This window comes from Uloborus diversus, chromosome 7, assembly GCF_026930045.1.
Source record: "Uloborus diversus isolate 005 chromosome 7, Udiv.v.3.1, whole genome shotgun sequence".
NCBI lineage: Eukaryota > Metazoa > Arthropoda > Arachnida > Araneae > Uloboridae > Uloborus > Uloborus diversus.
This window is the reverse complement of record NC_072737.1, coordinates 147,233,743-147,254,919: the sequence shown is the minus strand read 5'-3', so window position 1 is coordinate 147,254,919 and position 21,177 is coordinate 147,233,743. Positions and strand designations below refer to the sequence as shown.

General features: G+C 33.0%; 1 protein-coding gene across 1 annotated transcript in view; it reads right to left on the bottom strand.

The window, feature by feature from the left end:
- Positions 1-20,472, bottom strand: part of LOC129226391 (coatomer subunit beta'-like) — a 46,741-nt gene extending 26,269 nt beyond the window's left edge. The window contains 8 exon segments of the mRNA XM_054860993.1: positions 4,307-4,506; positions 5,832-6,031; positions 6,128-6,270; positions 13,035-13,281; positions 13,851-13,999; positions 15,433-15,559; positions 19,254-19,478; positions 20,338-20,472. Coding sequence (XP_054716968.1) covers positions 4,307-4,506; positions 5,832-6,031; positions 6,128-6,270; positions 13,035-13,281; positions 13,851-13,999; positions 15,433-15,559; positions 19,254-19,478; positions 20,338-20,340 — 1,294 coding nt within the window. The 5' untranslated portion in view covers positions 20,341-20,472.
- Between the last annotated feature and the right edge of the window lie 705 nt (positions 20,473-21,177).

Genomic DNA, 21,177 nt, shown 5'->3' with positions numbered 1-21,177 from the left:
TGCTCCCCTTTTCTGAGAAATGTTCGAAATTAGATCTTCAGAATAGCTGAATTCTATCCGAAGCTGGACATTTGTTGTGCACATAAACTTTCTCCGTTTGGTGTGATATGATGTCTGTGACATGTGACACTATAGGAACATTTTTCAACCATCCTGTCAACGCAGTTGAGACCCCAGACAGCAGAAGGAAAATGTCTTTACCCATTTTGTCAACGTCGTCTGACTGTTGGAAACAGGGGTGCATTCCCCACCAAACGAATCCCCGTATATAAGAGAAAGTAAATAGGTCAAAGGGAGAGACTCTCGTAGTGCAAAGAGCTGACGAGTCGCGGAGTGTGGCTCTCGCAGTTCAAAATATCTTTGTAACATTAAATAATCTGTAATTTGTAATATAGCTGTAAATATTGATATGTTGATTAAACGTCTCTAAAAGACCATGCATTCTCTTGTCGTCTTTACACAAGAGGTGGAAACGGTACAATATGCTATGTCAATTAGCTTGTCCATGTTATGGTAATTTACTCGTCCATGTTATGGTAATTTACTTGTCTATATTATGGTGATTCGCTCAATAAAATGGGCTCGAAATTGGAATAGAAAAGGAAAAAAATCTAATTTTTGAAAAATCTCTTCAAGGTGCTCACCCCCGTGCTATGAACTAATTTCGTGTCAAATTTCATGAAAATCAATCCAACTGCCTAGGCGCTATGAGCGTAACAGACAGAGATTCAGACATACAGACTTTCAGCTTTATTAGTAGTAAATATATACAGACTTATATACATTAAAATTCAATGCACTGCACAGCTTTACAGCCCAATCAGCAGTTTACTGAGTGTAACAAACCATGAGTGCTCTTTCAATGCATTTCAAGCAACTTCTTTTTTTATTTGTAAGTAGCACTACCCTTACAAACTTTCAATTGCTATTATGTAGCAATATGAAATACCGATTATGATGTATAAGCAGGTATTGGAGAGAGAGAGTGTTTGGGATAGCTGAAATAACAACAAACCTGTACTATTCTGCCATGGTCAGATAAAGAGCAGTAACAGCAATTTTCTCATTTTTTGCCATTTTCGTCGTCTATTGTACGTTAGCTTTATTGTACAAGCTTGCTTATTTGATTTCTGTTGAAAAAAATAATGAAAAAAAATCTTATTTCGAACATTTCCCTATTGATAGCATTGAAGCCAAAACTTATTCCTTCAAATATCTTGAATTCTTATTTCTGTAAATACTACCATTTACCTGTCCAAGGCAGTATTACTCTCCTTACCAGATTTTGGATTTCTAACTGAATTAATCTCTGAAAAAATAAACATTTTTCAAACTAGTAATACTGTTCCATCTGAAGACAGAACACAGCAAAATTACTATAACAAGTCGTTAAAAGTACTGCAAGAAACTACATTTTAATTTTCATATTGTTAAAGCATATTAAAAAAGTTTACCTAAAAAGTAAAGCAATTTATCGAACTATTTTATTTGTATGTGGGTTAAGTAACATAACTGCTACATTAAGTAATCATTGCAACCTCAACATTTTTATAAAAATAAATAAATATATAAAGTCAGAAAAAATGTAATCTTCTTTACTAATAATAAAGCTGAAAGTCTCTCTGTCTGTCAGGATCTCTGTGACGCGCATAGCGCCTAGACCGTTCGTGAAATTCATGAAATTTGGCACAAAGTTAGTTTGTAGCAGGGGGTGTGCACCTCGAACCTATTTTTCGAAAATTCAATGTGGTTCTTTTTCTATTCCAATTTTAAGAACAAAATTCTCATAAGATGGACGAGTAATTTACAAAATTATCATCACATGGAACCATAACATGGGCACAAGCCAATTGGCGAGAAAATTCACCATACATCAGTGTTCATGCTCAACTATCCGTAACCTGAGTCCCAGAGACCCATTAGTGAAACAGATTTGGGTCCTTTAGTGGAAAAAATGAGTTCCTTAAATTTTAAACAGAAATTCTTACCATATAAATGAATAATATAAAAAGGTTAATACTTGGGGAAAAAAAACTATCCACAGAGTGATTTAAAAAAGTTATGAAATAAACTAAATTGGCTTTATTTTCTCTGATTATCATTGTAAAATTATTTTCAAATAATACACTTGCAAGACTTAGTTATGTGAGAAACTATTTGGTCAGTTACAATGAGATAATCACACTCAAAATTTACTTAAAAAAAAAAAAGTTGGATTTTACCATAAAATACTAAACAAGTGCCTCTGATGGATCAAGCAGAAAGCACTCCCTTTACCTTTATTTTCCTGGAATTTTTTCTAGATGAAAATACCAAAAAGCCCCCTCCCCCCTATCCAGCATGAACTATCATCAATTATCATTGGGAATTACACAGAAATAGAAGAAAAAAATCGCAAGCGAATGAACCCAACGCAAAAATCGCGATCGCAAAAACCGAACCATTCTCTCACATGAGTGTGAAAACTGCTCATTTGCAATCTTAAATCAGTACATTTGACTTAATTTTGACTCTTTTAAAATATCTGTTTTGGTTTCCTTCTATTTTTAAAATCGCGCCAGAAAATGGCACGGTCGATTAATACCTGACTTTTGCAAGTCCAAATAAAAAAACCCATTAGAAAGAGATGAATTACTAGAAAGAGGACAAGCTTGAAGTGCTTTTGTATAAAGTTCAAGTATTCATAAGCAATTTAAAAAGAAAAATGTGTGAAGTTCAGAACTTTGTGTTCAGCGCGATTTTGAAAATGTTAGCCATTTTTTTTTTCTCCTATCCTGTTATTGGGGATGCATGATTTTCAAAAATAATTCTGGTTACATGAGTGCAAAATAGATATGCTTTTACTGTACAGCTGTCTTGTATTAATCCTGAAGATTACATTGAAACCACACTCTTACTTTTAGTCTTGATTGCTGTTTTCAGGAAAGATAAAAGTTGAGGGAGAGCTTGTTCTTAGAATACGGTTTACAGTACAATGGACTATTTATGAACCTGCAATATTTTGCTCCCTGAGCTCAGCCCAGGAGGTCACTGTAAGTTCCAGTCTTATCACTAATAAAACTCCATTGACTGGTCAACAATAGGGGTATGTTTGAACAGCTGATAAAGAGATAGGGTCATTTTAATTCCTTTCTGCTGATTCTCCTGCTTATTGAAGCTTAAAAGCAATTACTAAATGGATCTTCAGCATTTTCCACAATTTTTTTTTTGTTTCTTATCTTTTGGGTTTTCTGGGTCCCCAGGACCCGAATTTTCGCGGAAGTTGCGTCCCCTTTCCACGAATTTGCGTAAAAAACCCGTAATAGCGCGTAAACGCGAACCCTGATACATTATTTGTAAACATACAGGCGAACCAAAAGCCCTTTTAATTTTCTATAACGGGCAAAGCAATGCGGGTACCACTAGTTACAAATAAAGCTCAAAGTCTTTCTGTCTGGATCTCGGGATCTCTGTGATGCGCACAGCTTCTAACCTGTTTGGTCAATTTTCATGAAATTTGACACAAAATTAGTTTGTAGCATGGAGGTGTGCACCTCGAAGCGATTTTTCAAAAATTCGATTTTGTTCTTTTTATATTCTAATTTAAAAACATTTTACCCAGAAAATTATCATAATGTGGAACCGTAACATGGGCGAGCAATAGCAAATTGGCGAGAAATTCATAATCCATTATTTGTAAACATACAGGCAAACCAAATGATCTTTTAATTTTCTACTATGGGCAAAGCTGTGCGGGTACCACTAGTGTTTGCATAAATCAAAAGAGAAACTGGTTTAAGGATGTTTTCCTTTTTCTTTTATTTGTATTTCACTTTTCAGTCCATATGATTTTTTATTGTTCAAATGCATTTAGTTTTATTCCTTTCATCAAAAATAAACATTATTTATAATAAAGAGGCAAAGATTCTGAAAATGTAAAATAGAAAATACATTGCAAAAATTATTTAGATAGTGAATCTAAATGCTTTTACCTTTTCTCTGTAATTGCATGATCTCAGAGGACAAGAACATTTAATGCTGAGAATTCTGCACTTAAGGTTTTAGATATGTAACAAAAATAACTAAAACGTTCAAGTTAAGCTTGAAATTTAGAAAAGCAGACTTTTGCTAGGAATCTACACAATCATTTAAAAAAGCATTAGAAGTGATCTTTAAAAGTCCATTACTTTATGTAACTCTTATTTCAAAAATTACATAGGATAGATACAGTTTAAAGGGAGGGGGGGGGGGGTAACAAGGAAAAAAATTGCAAGATGACTAGTTAGAAAATAAAACTGAAAATATAATGAAATTTTTTTAAAAATACCTTCGGCTCCATATTCAGGTTTAAAAACTTTTTTCTCTTTAAAATTTTTAAATATTTTAACTGAAGTTGCACTTTCTCGGACTGCATACTCTGATGAATCTAAAGCCCACACAAATTCCTGAGCACTACCAAAACTTTTGTTCCTTAAAGCCATAGCAGTATATATAATATATTCTCCATCTCCACAAACAACTACAAACCTAAAAGAAATCAGTGTAGAAATGGGAATCATAAAAATCTAAATGAATTATGTACATTTACATGTTTAGAAGCACAAAAATATTTAGCTGCTTTAAACTCTGTTTTAAAAAATCCTAATATTACAAGAATTTTTATTCACATCCTAAAACACACCCATCAGTAGCGAGTAAATCAAGCAATTCCACACCCCTTTATATATCCATGAAAAGTTTTCTAGCTATGCTATTTGGTTGCATAAATGTTGTTCCTAAGGGAAGACATTCATTACTATAAGCAGGGGTGCCCTGTTCTCCCTTAAGAGCAAGGGCATACAATCTAAATATTGGCAGCAGCAGCAGGAGCCCCTGCCTCAAAATAAGGAAATTACCCCTCAAAACAACCTCCCTAACATTTTCAATTGCGCAGTCTGCACCATGATCCCCCCTCCCCCCCCCCCAAGTGGGCTATGAGAATCTGCTATAAGAATTGTTTCAATGAAAAATTTCATCGCCATATCAATGACAAAAATCCAATAATTGCTATCATTTTCCTCTTTTACCCACAAAGTTTCAAAACATTCCATAGAAAATGAAAAACTTTCAACATTTCGACACACTAAAATATAATATCAGATGGAGAAAAAAGCTAAACAATGAAAATGAAAGCAAATGTAAAACAGCACGTAAGATCTCGAAATTTTATCAACTGAATAACTTTTTGACAGTTTGAGTCATTGAGCAATGTGCACCAGAGTAACATTTTGAATATATTGTCAGCGTTCAGGCAAAACTCCAGTTTTGAGGCATTTTCAATTTAATCTTTCATATTGCTATGAAATTAAGATTTCATATTGCTATGGTGGTGTGACCCTGGGCTTGGGAATGGACACCCCTGCATTAGAGAGTGTTCAGATAGAGTCCACTGTATATCCCTTTTTATCTCCTAATTTATTTTTTAACAATTCTTATGCTTGTCAGCATAACAATTTGATTAAATCTGATTTTAATTAATATTTTGAAATTCAAAATAAACATGTAATGAAATTTATTGTTTGTATACAGTTCTTTTATGACTCTCCCCTCCCCTTAGTCATCTCTCTCCCACAGAAGAAATCGTAAAAAAATGTGATTATTTTCTGCCAGTTTTCTGATTTCATTTTTTTTTAAACCTCTCACTTTAAGGGGCTTTATCTCTACAACTTGTGTCTGCATTCAACTTCTCCACATTGTATGTTTATAATTAGATGTATCATTCCTACAGAAGCTCAGGCACGATCTATGTCTAAACAAATGAGGGAAACACTGATAAACAAGTTCAACATACAGTTTAAGGAGCCTAACAGTACCTTCCATTTGGATTATGTGAGATTGTCTGTGGATAGATTTCACAACTTCCCATATCTTTAACAACTAAAGGAAGTCTTTCCCCATCCTTTATATCAGCATCAGTCATTGCCTTTAAGTTTGCTTGTTGGAGTTCAGAATGTTTAGCCCAGATGATTTTTCCTGAACTATCCATTGACATTGCAGGCTCTTCTCTTCCCAACTACAAAACAAAGTTTTATAGTCACCATACATTTATCCTATTGATTAAGCATAGAAAGTTAAAAACAAACAAACAAAAAAGAAAGAAAATACTAACTTTTATGATAATGCTGCCTTCATCATAACCCAAAGCTACACTGTTGGAACCTTTTAAACATGCTATAGTCCAAACTCTTTCCAAGTTATAATTTAGAGTGCTTTCCAAGCGATATGTATTTGCATGCCATATACGAACAGTACCTAAAATACAAAAAATATTTTTTAAGTTTGGCATAGCACCAAAAGATTGCATGATTTAAAAGTAAAATAACTTTTTAAAAAATAAGAAACTTGTGCATTCGAAAATGTCAGTCAGGGTTCGCGTTTACGCGCTATAGCGGGTTTTTTACGCAAATTCGCGGGAAAGGGACGCAACTTCCTCGAAAATTCAGGTCCTAGGGACCCAGAACACCCAAAAGATAAAAACCAGAAAAAAAATTGTGGAAAATGCTGAAGATCTATATAGTCAATGCTTTTAAGCTTCAATGACCAGGAGAATCAACAGAAAAGGATTAAAATGACCCTATCTCTTTATCAGCTATTCAAACACACCCCTACTGTTGACCAGTCAATGGAATTTTAGTGATAAGACTGGAGCTTACAGTGACCTCCTGGGCAGAGCTCAAGGAGCAAAATATTGCAAGTTCATAAATAGCCCATTGTACTGTATTCTAAGAATAAGTTCTCCCTCAACTTTTATCTTGGGGAAATTCCTGAAAACAACAATAAAGATCAAAAGTAAGAGTGGTTTCAATGCAATCTTCAGGATTGATACAGGACAACTGAGTAGTAAAAGCTTATCTATTTTGCATTCACCTAACCAGAATTACTTTTGAAAATTATTATTTTGCATCCTCAATAAAAGGATGGGTGAAAAAAAAAATGGCGAACATTTTCCCGATCGCGCAAAACACAAAGTTCTGAACTTAACATTTTTCTTGTTAAATTACTTATGAATATGAATTTTATACAAAAGCACTTTAACCTTGTTCATTTTCTAGTAATTCACCTATTTCTGAGGGGCTATTTTTATTTGGACTTGCAAAAGTCACGTATTAATCGATCGCGCCATTTTGAAAATGGCGAAATTTTAAAAGTAGCACCAAAGCCAACACATATTTTAAAAGAGTCAAAATGAAGTCAAATTTTCTAATTTAAGATTGCAAATGAGCAATTTTCATACTCATGTGAGAAAATGTTTCGTTTTTGCGATCGCGATTTTTGCGTTGGGTTAATTCGCTTGCGATTTTTTTCTATTTCTATGAAATTGCCATTGATAATTGATGGGGGGGGGGGGGGGCTGTTTGCTTTTTTTCACCTAGAAAAATGTTCATGAAAGCAAAGGTTAAGGGAGTGCTTTCTGCTTGATCAATCAAAGGCATTTATTTTTTATTTCATGGTAAAATCTAACTTTAAAGTAAATTTTGAGTTTACCTCATTGTAACTGACTAAATAGTTTTTCAAATAACTAAATCTTGCAAGTGTATTATTTGAACATATGATAATCACAGAAAAAAAGGGCAAAATTAACCAATTTAGTTTATTTCATACCTTTTTCAAATAACTATGTGGATAGTTTCTTTTCCCTAAGTATAAACAGTTGTATATTATTCAATTATGTGCTAAGATTTTCTGTTTAAAATTTAAGGGACTCCTTTTTTCCGCCAAAGGACCCAAATCTATTTCATTAATGGGTCCTTGGGACCCAAGTTATGGATAGTTGAGCGCGAACACTGGTCAGTTTTGTTCACTGGTGTTTTTATTATTTCGAAAACCACATGTACTATATATGTTACTGTGAAAGATAAAAAACCTGGTAAATGTTGACATTCGCTAGTGAATGTCAACATTTAAAAAACCTTCGATGAAAGCCCGAATGCATGACGACATTCCTCATTTTTGCTCTTATTAAGTATACAGGGGTGCCCACCTAGGGGTGGAGGGAGGTCATGGTGCAGACTCAGAGATGCCACTCTCTTATTCAAGCTTTCAGTAGAAGTTCAAAAAATTTTCAGTAGTTTTCAGTGCTTATCAGTAGTTTACAATTCCCGACAAACGCTATGACAAAAGTCGAAAGTCAAATACATAGCGACGACGAAAATTAAAAGGTTATATATATTACACCAAGTAAACTTGTTCATCAAGATTATAAGAGGAAATTGTGGAATTAAATATACACTGGATAATAATTTGAATTTCTTCACTGCTTAATGCAAGTATGATTTCCTTTTTGTATCAAGAGCATTCATGAATCTAATATTAAATATTATGAATCCACTTAAATAATGTTGTGTGCTATGGCAGAAAAGCTTAAAGCAATTTTCAAAATATTTATTCATATGTACAGAAATAATAACAAAAGTTAATATAAAATTTTTAAATGACATACCTTTTTCACATGAGGATGACTGTTCTTAATACAGCTTATTTTTTCAAGATATTTTAAAACACATTTAAAGCAAAGTCTTTAAAGGAAAAAAAAAAGATGAAACAATTGAACTTTTTAATCCGAGTCCATGAATTCTAGAAATCTGTTTCAAGCCAAACAGAAGATAGTTAAACCATGCTGTGGTGACTTTAATTCCTCCTTCGAAAGTTTTTTTTTTTTTTCCCAACAAAAATCCTTCTTAAAAATTTTAACAACTTGAAGAAAAAAAAAAACAAAGTTTTCATTCAAACTAAAAAAAAAAAAAAGAGTCCTTTTCTAGTTTAGACTGGAACTCACGGTCCATGTTTCCTTTGAAGTAGCTGCAAGTGGAAGAAGCTACAGTTGCGCCTTGCTTTGCTGACATCAATTCTTCCTTTGAGAATTTTTTCTCAAAACATGCCTCTTGAGAAGAAAACATCTTTAACTTCTGCACCAAAAGAGCTTCCAATACTTCAGTGCTCAAATTTGGGCGAAACTCTGTATGATTTTTTCGAACCAAACTAAAAAGTCGTTCACTAGAAGCATTTGAATGTGGTACAGATAAAATTGCATACATAATTGAAGACAAAAATTTATACTTCACAGCTCCATTGCAATCTTTTAGCTGTGAAATTTCATTCCAAATTTCATCTATTCTTTTAGTAAGGTGAATAGATTCAAATTTATCTGCTTGATAATGAACGAATTCATTTTTCCAAATCATCGAGTGCTGTAGATGGAATCAGAAATGGGAAACGATTTACCATCCAAATCACAGAACAAAATGAAATTTTGTCTCTGATTGTTACATCAACTATCTCGGCATGTTTTAAAAATTCAAGTTCTCCTAACAACTTTTCAGAAATATAGGAAAGAGCTGTCGTGTAAAAATCTCTAACTTGAGTGTAAAATACTTCAGCATCTTGCTTGGATAAATTACTTTCTGCGAGAAACATCTTTGTCTTAACTCCTATGACAATGTTTTCATCTTCCTTTTGTAGGGATTTTTTCATGTAATTTTTGTTTGAAAAATCAAATTCTGTGCTATTATCTGAAACAACTGATGGCTTGACAAATCTTACCAATAGGTCAAAAAATAATTGTTGCAAATTTCTTCTTAATTTGTGTATGAGAGGTTCCTCTTGCTGGAGAAGAAGGTTAACTTTAATAAATAATGGAAGGGTGCTCTGGAGAAATAGGAGAACTAGTTTAAACATGGGATTGTTGAAGGCCTGTTGCACTTGTTGGAATCTTTTATTGTTTGAACTGTTATTTGTTTCATCGGAAAAAAAACCTTTCAGGGGCTCCCACTGCTCCAAAATTCGATCCACACAATTTAACAGCGAAAGCCATCTTGTTGACGTGTACTTTAGTATTTTATGTGGTTTCTCTAGGCCACACAGTTCTTGTTGCATTCTGAAATTGTGTTTTCTTTTGGAGCTTTTATCCAAAAAGAAATATATATCTGTTAGAAACAGTTGTATATCCACCTCAAACATTGAAGATGCTTTTTTTGCAGCAATATGTAAAAGGTGGCATGGGCAGCCTCTTATTACAATAGAGGAATTTTCTGATGAAAAAAAAGATGCGACACCTTTCTTTTTCCCTATCATAGTATATGCATTGTCAGCACTAAAGCTGATGCAATTGTCCAAAGTTAGGTCCTTTTGCTTTAAATTATCATTTATAATATCAAAAATTCCTTTACCTGTGTTATCAGTACAGTCTAGAAGGGATAACAGTTCCGTAGTCACTTTTCCAGACAGCTCATTAAAAAATGTCACAAGAAGAGGATATAGCTTCTTATCTCCACAGTCATTACTGCCATCGGTGCTTATGGAAAATGGTTGTGTTTTGCAAACGGAAACGGTTTGCGCAACAGAATGCTGAGCCATGTTTTTTATTATCTTCAAACATTTAGTCCGAGCGCAAGTGAATTGCTGCGCTATTTTTGAGTCTGGGAACATTTCCTTAAACAGCTGTTTAGAATGGTCTGCAGTAGCAATGGGCAAATTATGCTCAATCAAAAAACGAGTGAAAAGACACTCTGCTTTGATGACTTCCAAGTTTTCATCTTTTTTTCTGAAGAAAGTAGAGACTTCTTTGGTGTTCTGCACCGCCTTGGAGTTTTCAATATGCGACTTCGCTGAAACGTGCCGCCGACAATCGTCGCGGCCGCCGTGCGCCAAACTGAAGTTTTTTGTACAAATCGTACAAAACGCCATATTTTCCGATATTTTGGATTTTTCCAAGCAAGGAAACTCTTTACTATAAACGTCTCTGAATTTCTGACAACTTTTTTTTTTAGCCCGACTCTCGGGAAGAGGGGACGTCGATCGTTTGTTTCCATCCATTAAAGAAAATAAACAAATGAGAAATAAGAAACACCAGAGACTAAAGACACAACAAACACGTGCGAAGCAAGGAGCAAGCGAACGAAAAATGCAATGCCTGCAGAAATTCTTATCTCTCCTTCTCTCACAAAGCAGGGTTGCTGCAAATATCACCCAACGTGGTGGGGAGAATTTCCGGTTAGAACCGGATTCTTTTGCTTTCTACCGTCGCCATTTCTCCATCTCCCATTGTCTGCGACTGCAGACTTCCATAATCGTCAGTACTCGCTCGCTTTGGCGATGGCCAAATTTTTTTTTTCATCGCATTTAGCGTTTATTGATGTCACAAAAATTTTCCGTAGAAAAAAGGGCCTTTTCCGTAATTCGTAGTTAACTTACTTTTTAAAATTCTTTCCGTAGTAACTACGGATAATCCGTAGCGATCGGCATGTCTGCAGACTGCACCATTGAAATTTTTAGGAATGTTTTTTTAATCATTTTTAAGGGGGGAAGGGCTTTTCACGATATTAGGACGGGTTCGCCATTGCCCTTAGGAGGTGTGAGCACCCCTGCAAGTATACATACAACTAATTATATACATTACATACACAAACATACAGAGGGGATGAAATACAGTTTTGTAAGCTAAGGAGCTAAAAGGAGTTTCAGTCAAACATACAGCTTGAAGGGGATCACAACCAGAAAAAGTAACAATATTGTTCAAGGGCGCCCATATGCAAAATTGTAGGGGGGGGGGGCAGATATTTTCCCCATGGTTCAGCTGGAGATTTTCCCTATAGAAATCAATTTCAGAACAGATTAGAGTCATTAAAATTTGATATTTTAAATAACTTATTCATAAATGACTGGGGAAGAAATGTTTTTACATTTTTAAAAATAAAAAGTACTAAAAGCAAGGAAGTTCTAATCTCTAATGGGGGGAGGGGGGCTTGAGCCCCTCTATATGGGTGCCCATCATATTGTTATAATATTAGTACATTTCAAAAAATAATTTTTAAAAATTAACACAGAGGCAGAAAAGGTTGACTGATAAACTGGTTGATATAGCACTACAGTACAAGAACAAGCTTTATGCTTCTAAAGAAAGTCAAGGGCTGAATGTATGTTCAAGTATTTTTTTTTACTGAACTCAATATAGATTCAATTTAATCACAATTGTTTTCCAAATATAACATATCTCAATTTTTGTGACGCAATTCATACATGGCACACATAAGTTTGTATAATCATTATTATACCATATGAAGCATTTAGTATAGAAATGAGCTTAATCCATTTTTTTTTTTTACAAGAGAGACTATAAATATTCACCAACTGTGCTATTTGTCAAAGAAAACCGGTTTTTAACCCAAAGTTCCCACTCCTCCAGCAGATCCAAAAATAGGGCAATTTTTTGGCACATTTTTAACTATATAGGACCCATTTCACACTGGTGGGGCAACCAGAAATTTTTCATGGAAGAAAGAGTTTTGCTTATAAACACGTATCGTGGCCTTAGAGCAACAGTAGGATATCTTAGTGTTATTCCTGGGATTACACATCTTAGACTTGCTCTGAAGTGAAGATATATAGATATACAATACAGTGAGACCTTAATATAAAGTCACTCTTTGGAACTTTGTGAAAGTCACCTTAAAAGTGGCGATGTCCTTATAGCCAATTCATATGCATTTGATAAGTATGTATATAAATAGCAAAATTATTGGTTAAATTTAATATGTTCAAAATTATCAGTTCATTAGGTTGTAGCTTTTTAGCAAATGTCTTTGTCAGTTTATTAAATGCCGAAGGGTTCGTCAAATTCTAAAAACTAGGGACTTCGATCAATTTTTAGGGCTTTGACTACTAGATGTTGCCTTTAGAGGGTACAAACAATACTTGAAAATAGGGTCTTTTTAGGGCCCATGGAAACCCTGTTGACCTGATTGAGCTGGGTGCATTCCAAATCACTTTGTCGCATGATAGTATTCATCAAGAAGTATCAAATTATGGCAAAAAAAACCTTTTGAAAATTCATGGATTGTGCTGGTTTTGACACTAAATGCCTCATATGCCAAATTCAAAAATGTTCCTTAAACTTGTAAAATTAACAAAAGCTTTCTTTTTTTTTCAAACAATCTAAATGATCCCACGGCTCATTTGAAATCACAGCAAAATAAATAACAGTATTTTTTAATAAACTAAATTTTAAAATGTTCACCCACCATCTTCTGATCCAGTCATTATAACAGGTAATTCTGGATGGAAAGTTACAGCAGATATATTTTGGGCATGACCTTCTAGTGTCTGAATACAAGTTTTATTTTGATAGTCCCAAATTTTCACCATTCGGTCATCAGCACCAGAAATTAAATAAGGTTTATCTCCACCATGATAATAATCAACACAGTTGACACCTTTTTCATGTCCTTCCAATGTAAAATTTGGAGCACTTGATCCAAGTTGCCACACCTAAAACATATTTCATTTTTAAAACTTTAAGCACACTTTCTCATAACAAAATAAAGTCAATAAATGGCCAAAATCGTTTTATTTACACATGCTAATAATTTATGCATTAATCTAGTCAGTAAACACTCACAGTCATTCCATTACCTTAGCATTACTATATCAGTAGTTTGTAACAAAGAAAATTTTCACGAAGTTCAAGGACTTTTTTCACAAATTGGCTATTTTGAAACAACTCGAACAAAATTTGTAATTGAAGGCAACTGTTACATTTGTGAAGAAAAAAAAAACTTTATAACTGGAAATTATTTCTGAAACAATAAAATATGCTAATTCATATAGAAATATGCATTAGAACTAATTCCAAATAATTATAAACATAAAGAAGAGAATAATCTGATACCTAAAAGATAACAGAACAAACAACCTTTTAAAAGAAAATACTCCCACACACATACACACACTTTAAAATTAGATCAAAAATTCAATATTTATGGAGAATGTACAAAAGGCAATAAATAGAATTTAAAAAGAAATGAAAAGGTTACTCTTACAAATTTCAAAAAACTTACTTTTACAGTTCGATCTAAAGATGCACTTGCAAATGTGTTGTTGTCCTTTGGATTTATAACAATTTGCATGATGTAATGAGTATGACCTTCAAACACTTGGGTACAACTCCACTGTTTATCCCAATTCCACAATTTGATCAGCATATCATCTGAAAAATCACACAACTTAATTAAATGGCAAAATATGACTTTCAAGAAGATTTAAGATTAAGTTAAATAATATTTTAAAATGTGGTGAAAGGGTTTCAATAATTAATGTGAAGATACAAAATTTAAATGAAACCCATGGAAAAACATGAAATAGCTGCATCAAGACTATAGCAGAAGTTCCCAACTTCAAGGACACATTGGAGAGAGCATTAAAAAGATAATTAGCTTTAATCTTTAAAAAAATATATCATGTTCATTTAATTACAAAATTTCTGTCAAAGTTTATATTTTACAGCTTACTTTTTATTACTTTTAAATTCAATTTAAATACATAATTCATACAATTTACAAACATAAAAGAGCTAATTTTGAAAAACACATAGTGTTTTTGTCAACGCTTGTTCAGTTACTTTATTGGCTTACTATGTATTAGTCTAAACATTTTTTTAACAATAATTTTGCCATACCCACGCTTTTGCTTTTTGTGTGGGAGGAAATACAAAAAAAATTGAAATACATTCAAGTTTTTTTTTTTTTTTTGAAAGTTTTTTTAGTAATTCTCAATTGCAATTCTTATTTGAAAAACATTTAGGTAACAGACAGGGTTCCAACTATTTCAACAGATTAAAAAATAGGGCCTTTATATGGCCTTTTTACAACACATTTTAAAACTATTTAGGGTCACTTCACGCCAATGCCGCACACCAATTCCCTTTTGATGTCTTAAATTTAATTTTACTGTATATAAAATTAAAGTGCATGACAGTACCTTTAAAATGAGTTATTATACAACTTTGTTGCTTCTACAGAACTTAAATTAACATTTTAAAACACTGCTGGCCAGTAAAAAAAGTGCTGTTCAAAGAATTCCATAAATTAATTACACATCACTTATGAATGATAGATTTTAAAAAAATGTACCTAAACTAAAGACATCAAAGAGCAAGGTTTCTAAAAGTTTCATGAAAATCTGAGAAGTGAAGTTGAAAATTTTTTTTCATTGATTTGACAGAATGACACAAATCCTTAAGAAAATGGGGCCTTTGAAAAATGTTTAGGGCTTTTGATGACAAAATATGGCCTTTAGAGGGGCGCCTACAAACAATACTTGAAAATACGGCATTTATAGGAGACTTTTGAGGGCCCGTGGAAAACCTGACAGAGTGTGTTCATGAAAAGTGAAAAAACTTGCTGGGAAAAAAAGGAAGAAAAAAATTCACTGAAATGCAAGGACCTCTTACATATTATAAAAAGACAGAATATTAAAAACATAAGGAACCAAGTTCCAAAATTGAGAAAAATTCATATATTGGCATTACAGATCAGCAATAGAATTTAAATTAACTTATGAATATGAAAACTGATTATTTAGGAAGCATTTTATTATTTTTATATAATAGCTTTAGATATTCTTACACCTCTAATGACTTACCACTTGATGTTAAAATGAAGGGCTGTGTGGGATGAATGGCAATTGATCTGATGTAATCTGAATGAGCTTCAAGTATGTGAACTCTTTCTAGGGTGTTATAGTTAAAAACTCTGATTTGCATATCATCCTAAACAGAAAATGAAACATGATTAGATTTAAGGAAAAACGAAAGAAAATATTTCAAGCCATATTTATTTTGTTAAACATGATTTGGAAATCAAAATTATTTAAATAAAACCAGGAACTTGCAAATGTGAGTATACAAGCTTAATCTTGGCAGATTTATGTTAAATAATTTTAAAGAGAAAAACAAGCAGGGGTCCAGGATTTTTCACAGGGTTCGTTTTTTGTGAAAAATCAAATAATTTTGTGAAAAATGAATTAATTTTGTGAAAAGTCAAATAACTTCGGGGGGGGGGGGGGGGGGCACCAAATTTTAGAATTTAGAGGTGGCACAAACTGCATCATTTAAACTAAAAGTTGAGTGTTTTCTTCTTCTATGTTGAGAATATCATTCTGGGATGTTTTTCTTGCATTTGGGGGAGGGGGGACGGCATTGTTCTTTCAAGTATCCATATGTATCTACCATTCTACATTATGTTAAATTATACTAGAAATATTTCTGTACAGTATTTAAAATAATTGTAACAAAACAAAGAAAATTCAGACAAAGGTTCAGCATTTAACTTTTTGACCCAAGACACTCTTAAAAAGTACAGAATTTCTTTTAAAACCTATAAATTCCGTGATTTTAACAAAAATAAAAAGAGATTTTATTTGTTTACCTCTTAACAAAGCGTACTACTAATCATCAAAAATGCGAAAAATCGGATTCTCATAGCGGATGCAAAGAGATCGCAATTTTTAAAGTAAAGGCATCAAAAGTTTAAAAACGGCTTGTAAAAGAAATAGCTTTGATAAAATTATTTTTAAATTGCATTTTAGAGTCTTAACCACATTATCAATATCTGTGGACACAGTTGAAGCAAAAATAAATAAATAAATAAATAAATAAATAAATAAACCATTGATTCAAGCATTTTAATTTTTGACTCATAAAAGAAAATAGAATTTTGCTTTGAAAACTTGAAATGAGCGTTCTAAGAAAAATAAAGGGACTTTCCATTTATTAGCATCCTAATAAAGCGAAGTTAGCTTGAAAAAAGAACAAAATATGATTCTCGTATCGGATGTTAAAAGATTGCATTTTTCAAAATGTAGACATTTAAAGAAAAAAAAATCGGCAAGTAAAAGAGTTTATTTAAAGTTAATTATCCTTGTTAGCATCGAAAAATCAAACCCATGTAATTTTCTCCCAAAATAACAATTAAATGTCGCACCACACCGTAAAAACGCAAATATTGACAAGCTGGTAAAATGATGAGAATATTTTCCAATCAAGTCCAATAAAGGTTTAACTCCAGACCCCTAAGTGGTGATAATTTTGAAGTTGGTAACCCTATCTGAAGCAATCATCTTTTTCCCCCTCCCATACTATTCCATTGCAGTTCTAATATCATTTTGCTGATATATATTATTATTATTGTTTATTAAATCATGAGGGGGAGAAAAGTGCTTACCAACACCTTTTCAGAAAAGTTTACAACAACACTGCTGCTAATTAGCTGTGATAAAACAAACAAACAAAATTATTTAAAACCAAACTTATCTTCAGCTGTTAATTTCTTTCCAAGAAACAAACAACATGCATTATATATATTTGGCAGTAGCAATTATTTATCGCTTGCAGAATGACAAGAGTGCCGATTTCTTTTTCTATGCAAAATTAGCAGATTTTGTATACGCTGATCCCTCTAATTTGACTTTAAAAAAGGTTCCAAAAATTATTGGTTTTATACAGAGAAATATGCGGTATTTTGCTTTCAGATTTGCTCTTTCAATAAACAATTTGTGAAACATCCGTTCTTTTTTCATCAGAATTTTGTGAAGGGTCTGTGGTTTATCGGAATTTTGTGACAAGCTCATTTTGGTTGATGGGATTTTTGTGAAGGGTCTGTTAACAGACTCAAATATCCTCTGGCCAGACCCCTGACAAATGTCAGTCCATGTTATTATTTTTAGGTCCGAATTTTGTGATTTTTTTTTTTTTTTTTTTGTGAAAAGAGAACTAGTTTTTGGATACTAGTCATTTAGTATTTTTAATGAAAAAATAATGTGTCACATTGTAAAGAGCATGTTTAGCTATTACAAAACGAATTTGAAATCTCTTTGCTCAAAGAACTTCACTGGGAAGGTGGAGGTTTCTTTTTCTTTACTGATACTTTGCTTTCAAGGAAATTGATTGGGCTTAGAAGGGATCAAAGAGCTATTTAAAAAAAAAAAAAAAAGAAATTTATGGAAAGTCTAATTTTAAGATATGAAATTTTGTGGTGTGAAGATATAGCCATAGATCTATGCCATAGAATTTTGTTGAACACAAAGTTGGCCCAATTTGCGTCTGAATCGATCCCAGAATAAAAGTTGCAATAGAAGTAGTTTTTATTTGTTTTAGCAGGTAATGTTAAGGGCAGGTAATGATTATTAGCAGAGTTCATTTTTAGTGTTTTTCAATTGTGTGCTTCTCTTGCTTACATTTTTCCTACAGCCCCTTGAACCATCACATAAGTGTAAAATCACTGCCTGTTTAATATTTAATAGAGAAAAGGTTTTTTTCAATGGTTGTAAATTGCGTTCATATTTGCAAAATGTTAAATAAAATAAAAACAACTTTTTAAAAAACCAAGCTTTAAGAAATGTTTGTGAAATGAAAGAACAAACACTACATTTATTTAAAAAGACTTCCTCATCAATTAAAATCTTCAAATATTACCAAGTTATGTAGAGCGATGCTCAGCACTTACTAAACAAGAAGTAGTTCAGCCAGTAGTTGACACTCTGCCTGTGGAATGAACTATACCTGGGCATAAGCTAGCTACTGGCCATATTTAACTCTCTGCCAACCAATTGGGGAGATTTCCGCAATCTCTCGGTAAAGTTTAAGTTAGTGATCTTTTAGAAGAGTTAACTAATAGTTCAACTGCTTTTGTTTCCTGTTAGTTAAATTACATTTCTAAAACTACAAGTTAAAATTACTTTTAAGTTTACAACTACTCTAAAAAGTATTGGATTAAAATCTTTCCTAGGAAAAAAAAACTTATTTATTTATTACTATTCTTTCCCTATCAGTCATTATCAATAAAGTAAAACTCATAAAATGCATAATTTTTTAAAAAATTTTACTTTCTGCAAATAGCCATACTCTAATCATTTTTTGAACGTTGTTCGTGGTTAATTTTAGATCATTGTAGTAGCTGACAGTTAACTACTTTTGACCATTTGTTGCCGGTGTTGATGCAGAACATCATCGGTGGCTCAAACAGATGGGTAAAGGGGGCAACTGCTCCCTCACTTCCAAAAGTAAAGGGTCCTTGTCCCCTCACTTTTCAGAGTTAAAAAATAAAGATTGATTTAAAAATGATTTTTATAAGGTGGATTACAAAAGTAAAAACTAAAAATTCGAAATAAATGAACTTTTCTCATCTTATTTTGTAAGAATGGAACTTCAAAATAGAAGAGAAAAGTCTATAGTGGTCATCTGTCCCAATTTTTAATGTCGTATTCTATTTTCAGAAGTTATTAAGTCAATCATATTAACAGCCAGTAATACAGCTCAATTTTACGAGAAGAAAAATCAACTTTCGGGGCCACGCCCCCTACACTTCTTTTGACCCACCACTTTTTTTGTGCACTAGCCGCCTATGTAGAACATTAATTTTGAACGAGAAAAAAAACCAATTAAATATAACCAAAATAAAACTTACAGAGCCTGTAATAATCCAATTCTTTCTTGGAACAAACTTGGCAGCACGGACAGGTAAATCACAAACTTCAAACGATTTGACAAGAAGTTGTGACTCATGGTTCCAAACATGTACATTTCCATTATATAAACTTGCAAGCATCCATGGCTCTGATGGATGAAGATCCACACATTTGACTCTATCTGAACGAGCTAAAAGCTTTCGTCTCACATCTAATTTAAGAGGCTGAAAAATCAACAAAATATTACCATATTAAAACACATAAAACTATTAACATACCTGCATCAAAAAAATTTTAAAAACAGAAGAAATTTTTTTCTCATAATATTTTTCAATAAAGGAGGGCACAAACATTAATTATAATATTGAAAAATATATGTTAAACCATAAAATGTCTCTCGTGGCGCCAAACTCCATTATTAGCACAATAAAATGCAGTTTATTACGTGTAATCTGCAATATTTAGAAGTTTGGATTTTGAAAGAGGGGACAATTTTATCTGTTTGCATTGCTGCATCGGCATGAAACCAGAACTCATCTGCATTGGATAAAATAAAGGGTGTCGAATTTTAAACCACTTAAAAAAAACCCGTATAAAATGATGGTCTCCAGTACTTTTCTCACCAAAAGGAAGTTTATTTCAAAAAATGAAATAACTACAGTAATTAGTTTCATAAAGACAGGTTAAGACTGTCTGTGAAATCTGGATCTCGTTTCGGGAAGATTTCGATAATTGGGAATCAAACTTCATTGGCGTCAATTTCTGGCTCCAGTGCCTGCGCGAGAGGTATGTTTCGTTGCAAATCTAAACAAAGAGAACCGAAACATCTCTTCACATAGGGCTATTATAAATCAGCAGGGTTAACAAAATAAAATTATTTAGGCCGAAAATGAGACGACCGCACCATATTCCCAATTATCGAAATATTCCCAAAACATTTAAGTAAACAAAAGAGAAAGCATGTCAATTAAAGAATTAAAGCAAGGAAACAAAGATGATACTTGTCAGTCGTACTGCCGGTAATTATCAAAATTAAAATTTAGGAACACAGCCGTAGAAAAATATTGAAGGAGAAAAACAAACCATTTTTTGATTGCTCCTGAAATACGCCTACAAAGTATTAAATTATTGATATATATTTCTAATAACTCCAACATAAATACATAGCACTGACGTCTACTTCGGTGATCAACCAAAACACACGCAACAGAACTGAACGTGGCCAAAGGTAGAATTGCAGTTAATTTTTTTATTAGAAATGTAAATAATGGTATGTTGCTGAACTGATATTTTATATAAAACAAGAAACGTGCATCAAAATTGCTGCTAAATGTGAAAAAAAATGTAAAATGATGCTGCTGAAATCCGATAAATCGAATTTCAAGTTCTGCTTTTTCATTATTTGCTCTATTCCAAAGTTACAGGTTGTGTTCGTTGAGCCACCGGTAGCTCACCGGTGGGTTGATCACATGACAAATAATGACGTCATCTTTAATTCTTCAGCATTGGCTGACGTCATTAGCTATTAAGTGATCAATCGACCGGTCGCTACCGGTTGAGCTCGTCCAACGCAAGCATAGAGTCCCTTTTTACATAAAGGGACTCTTAAGTCAAGTCAGTCAGTTCATGCTCATGAAAGTCTCTTTAACGTCCTTTAAAATTTGCTAATTCGCTGAGGGCGGTCAAAAGAGGCATATTAAACCGAAAAAAAACAACAACACAGAACCACTCCCACATGTGGTTTTTCAAAGAAAGGAGGGAGGGTTCCTTTTCTGAACCCTCCCCTGGAGACACACCCCCCCCTCCATCATTTTGAGGACTAATGAAATGGAGAACGAAATGAATTTTGTATTAAAAAACATATTCAACGCAATATTACGGGGCGCTTTTATTAGTCTAAGGCCCTTAGCGGCTTATTTTAAT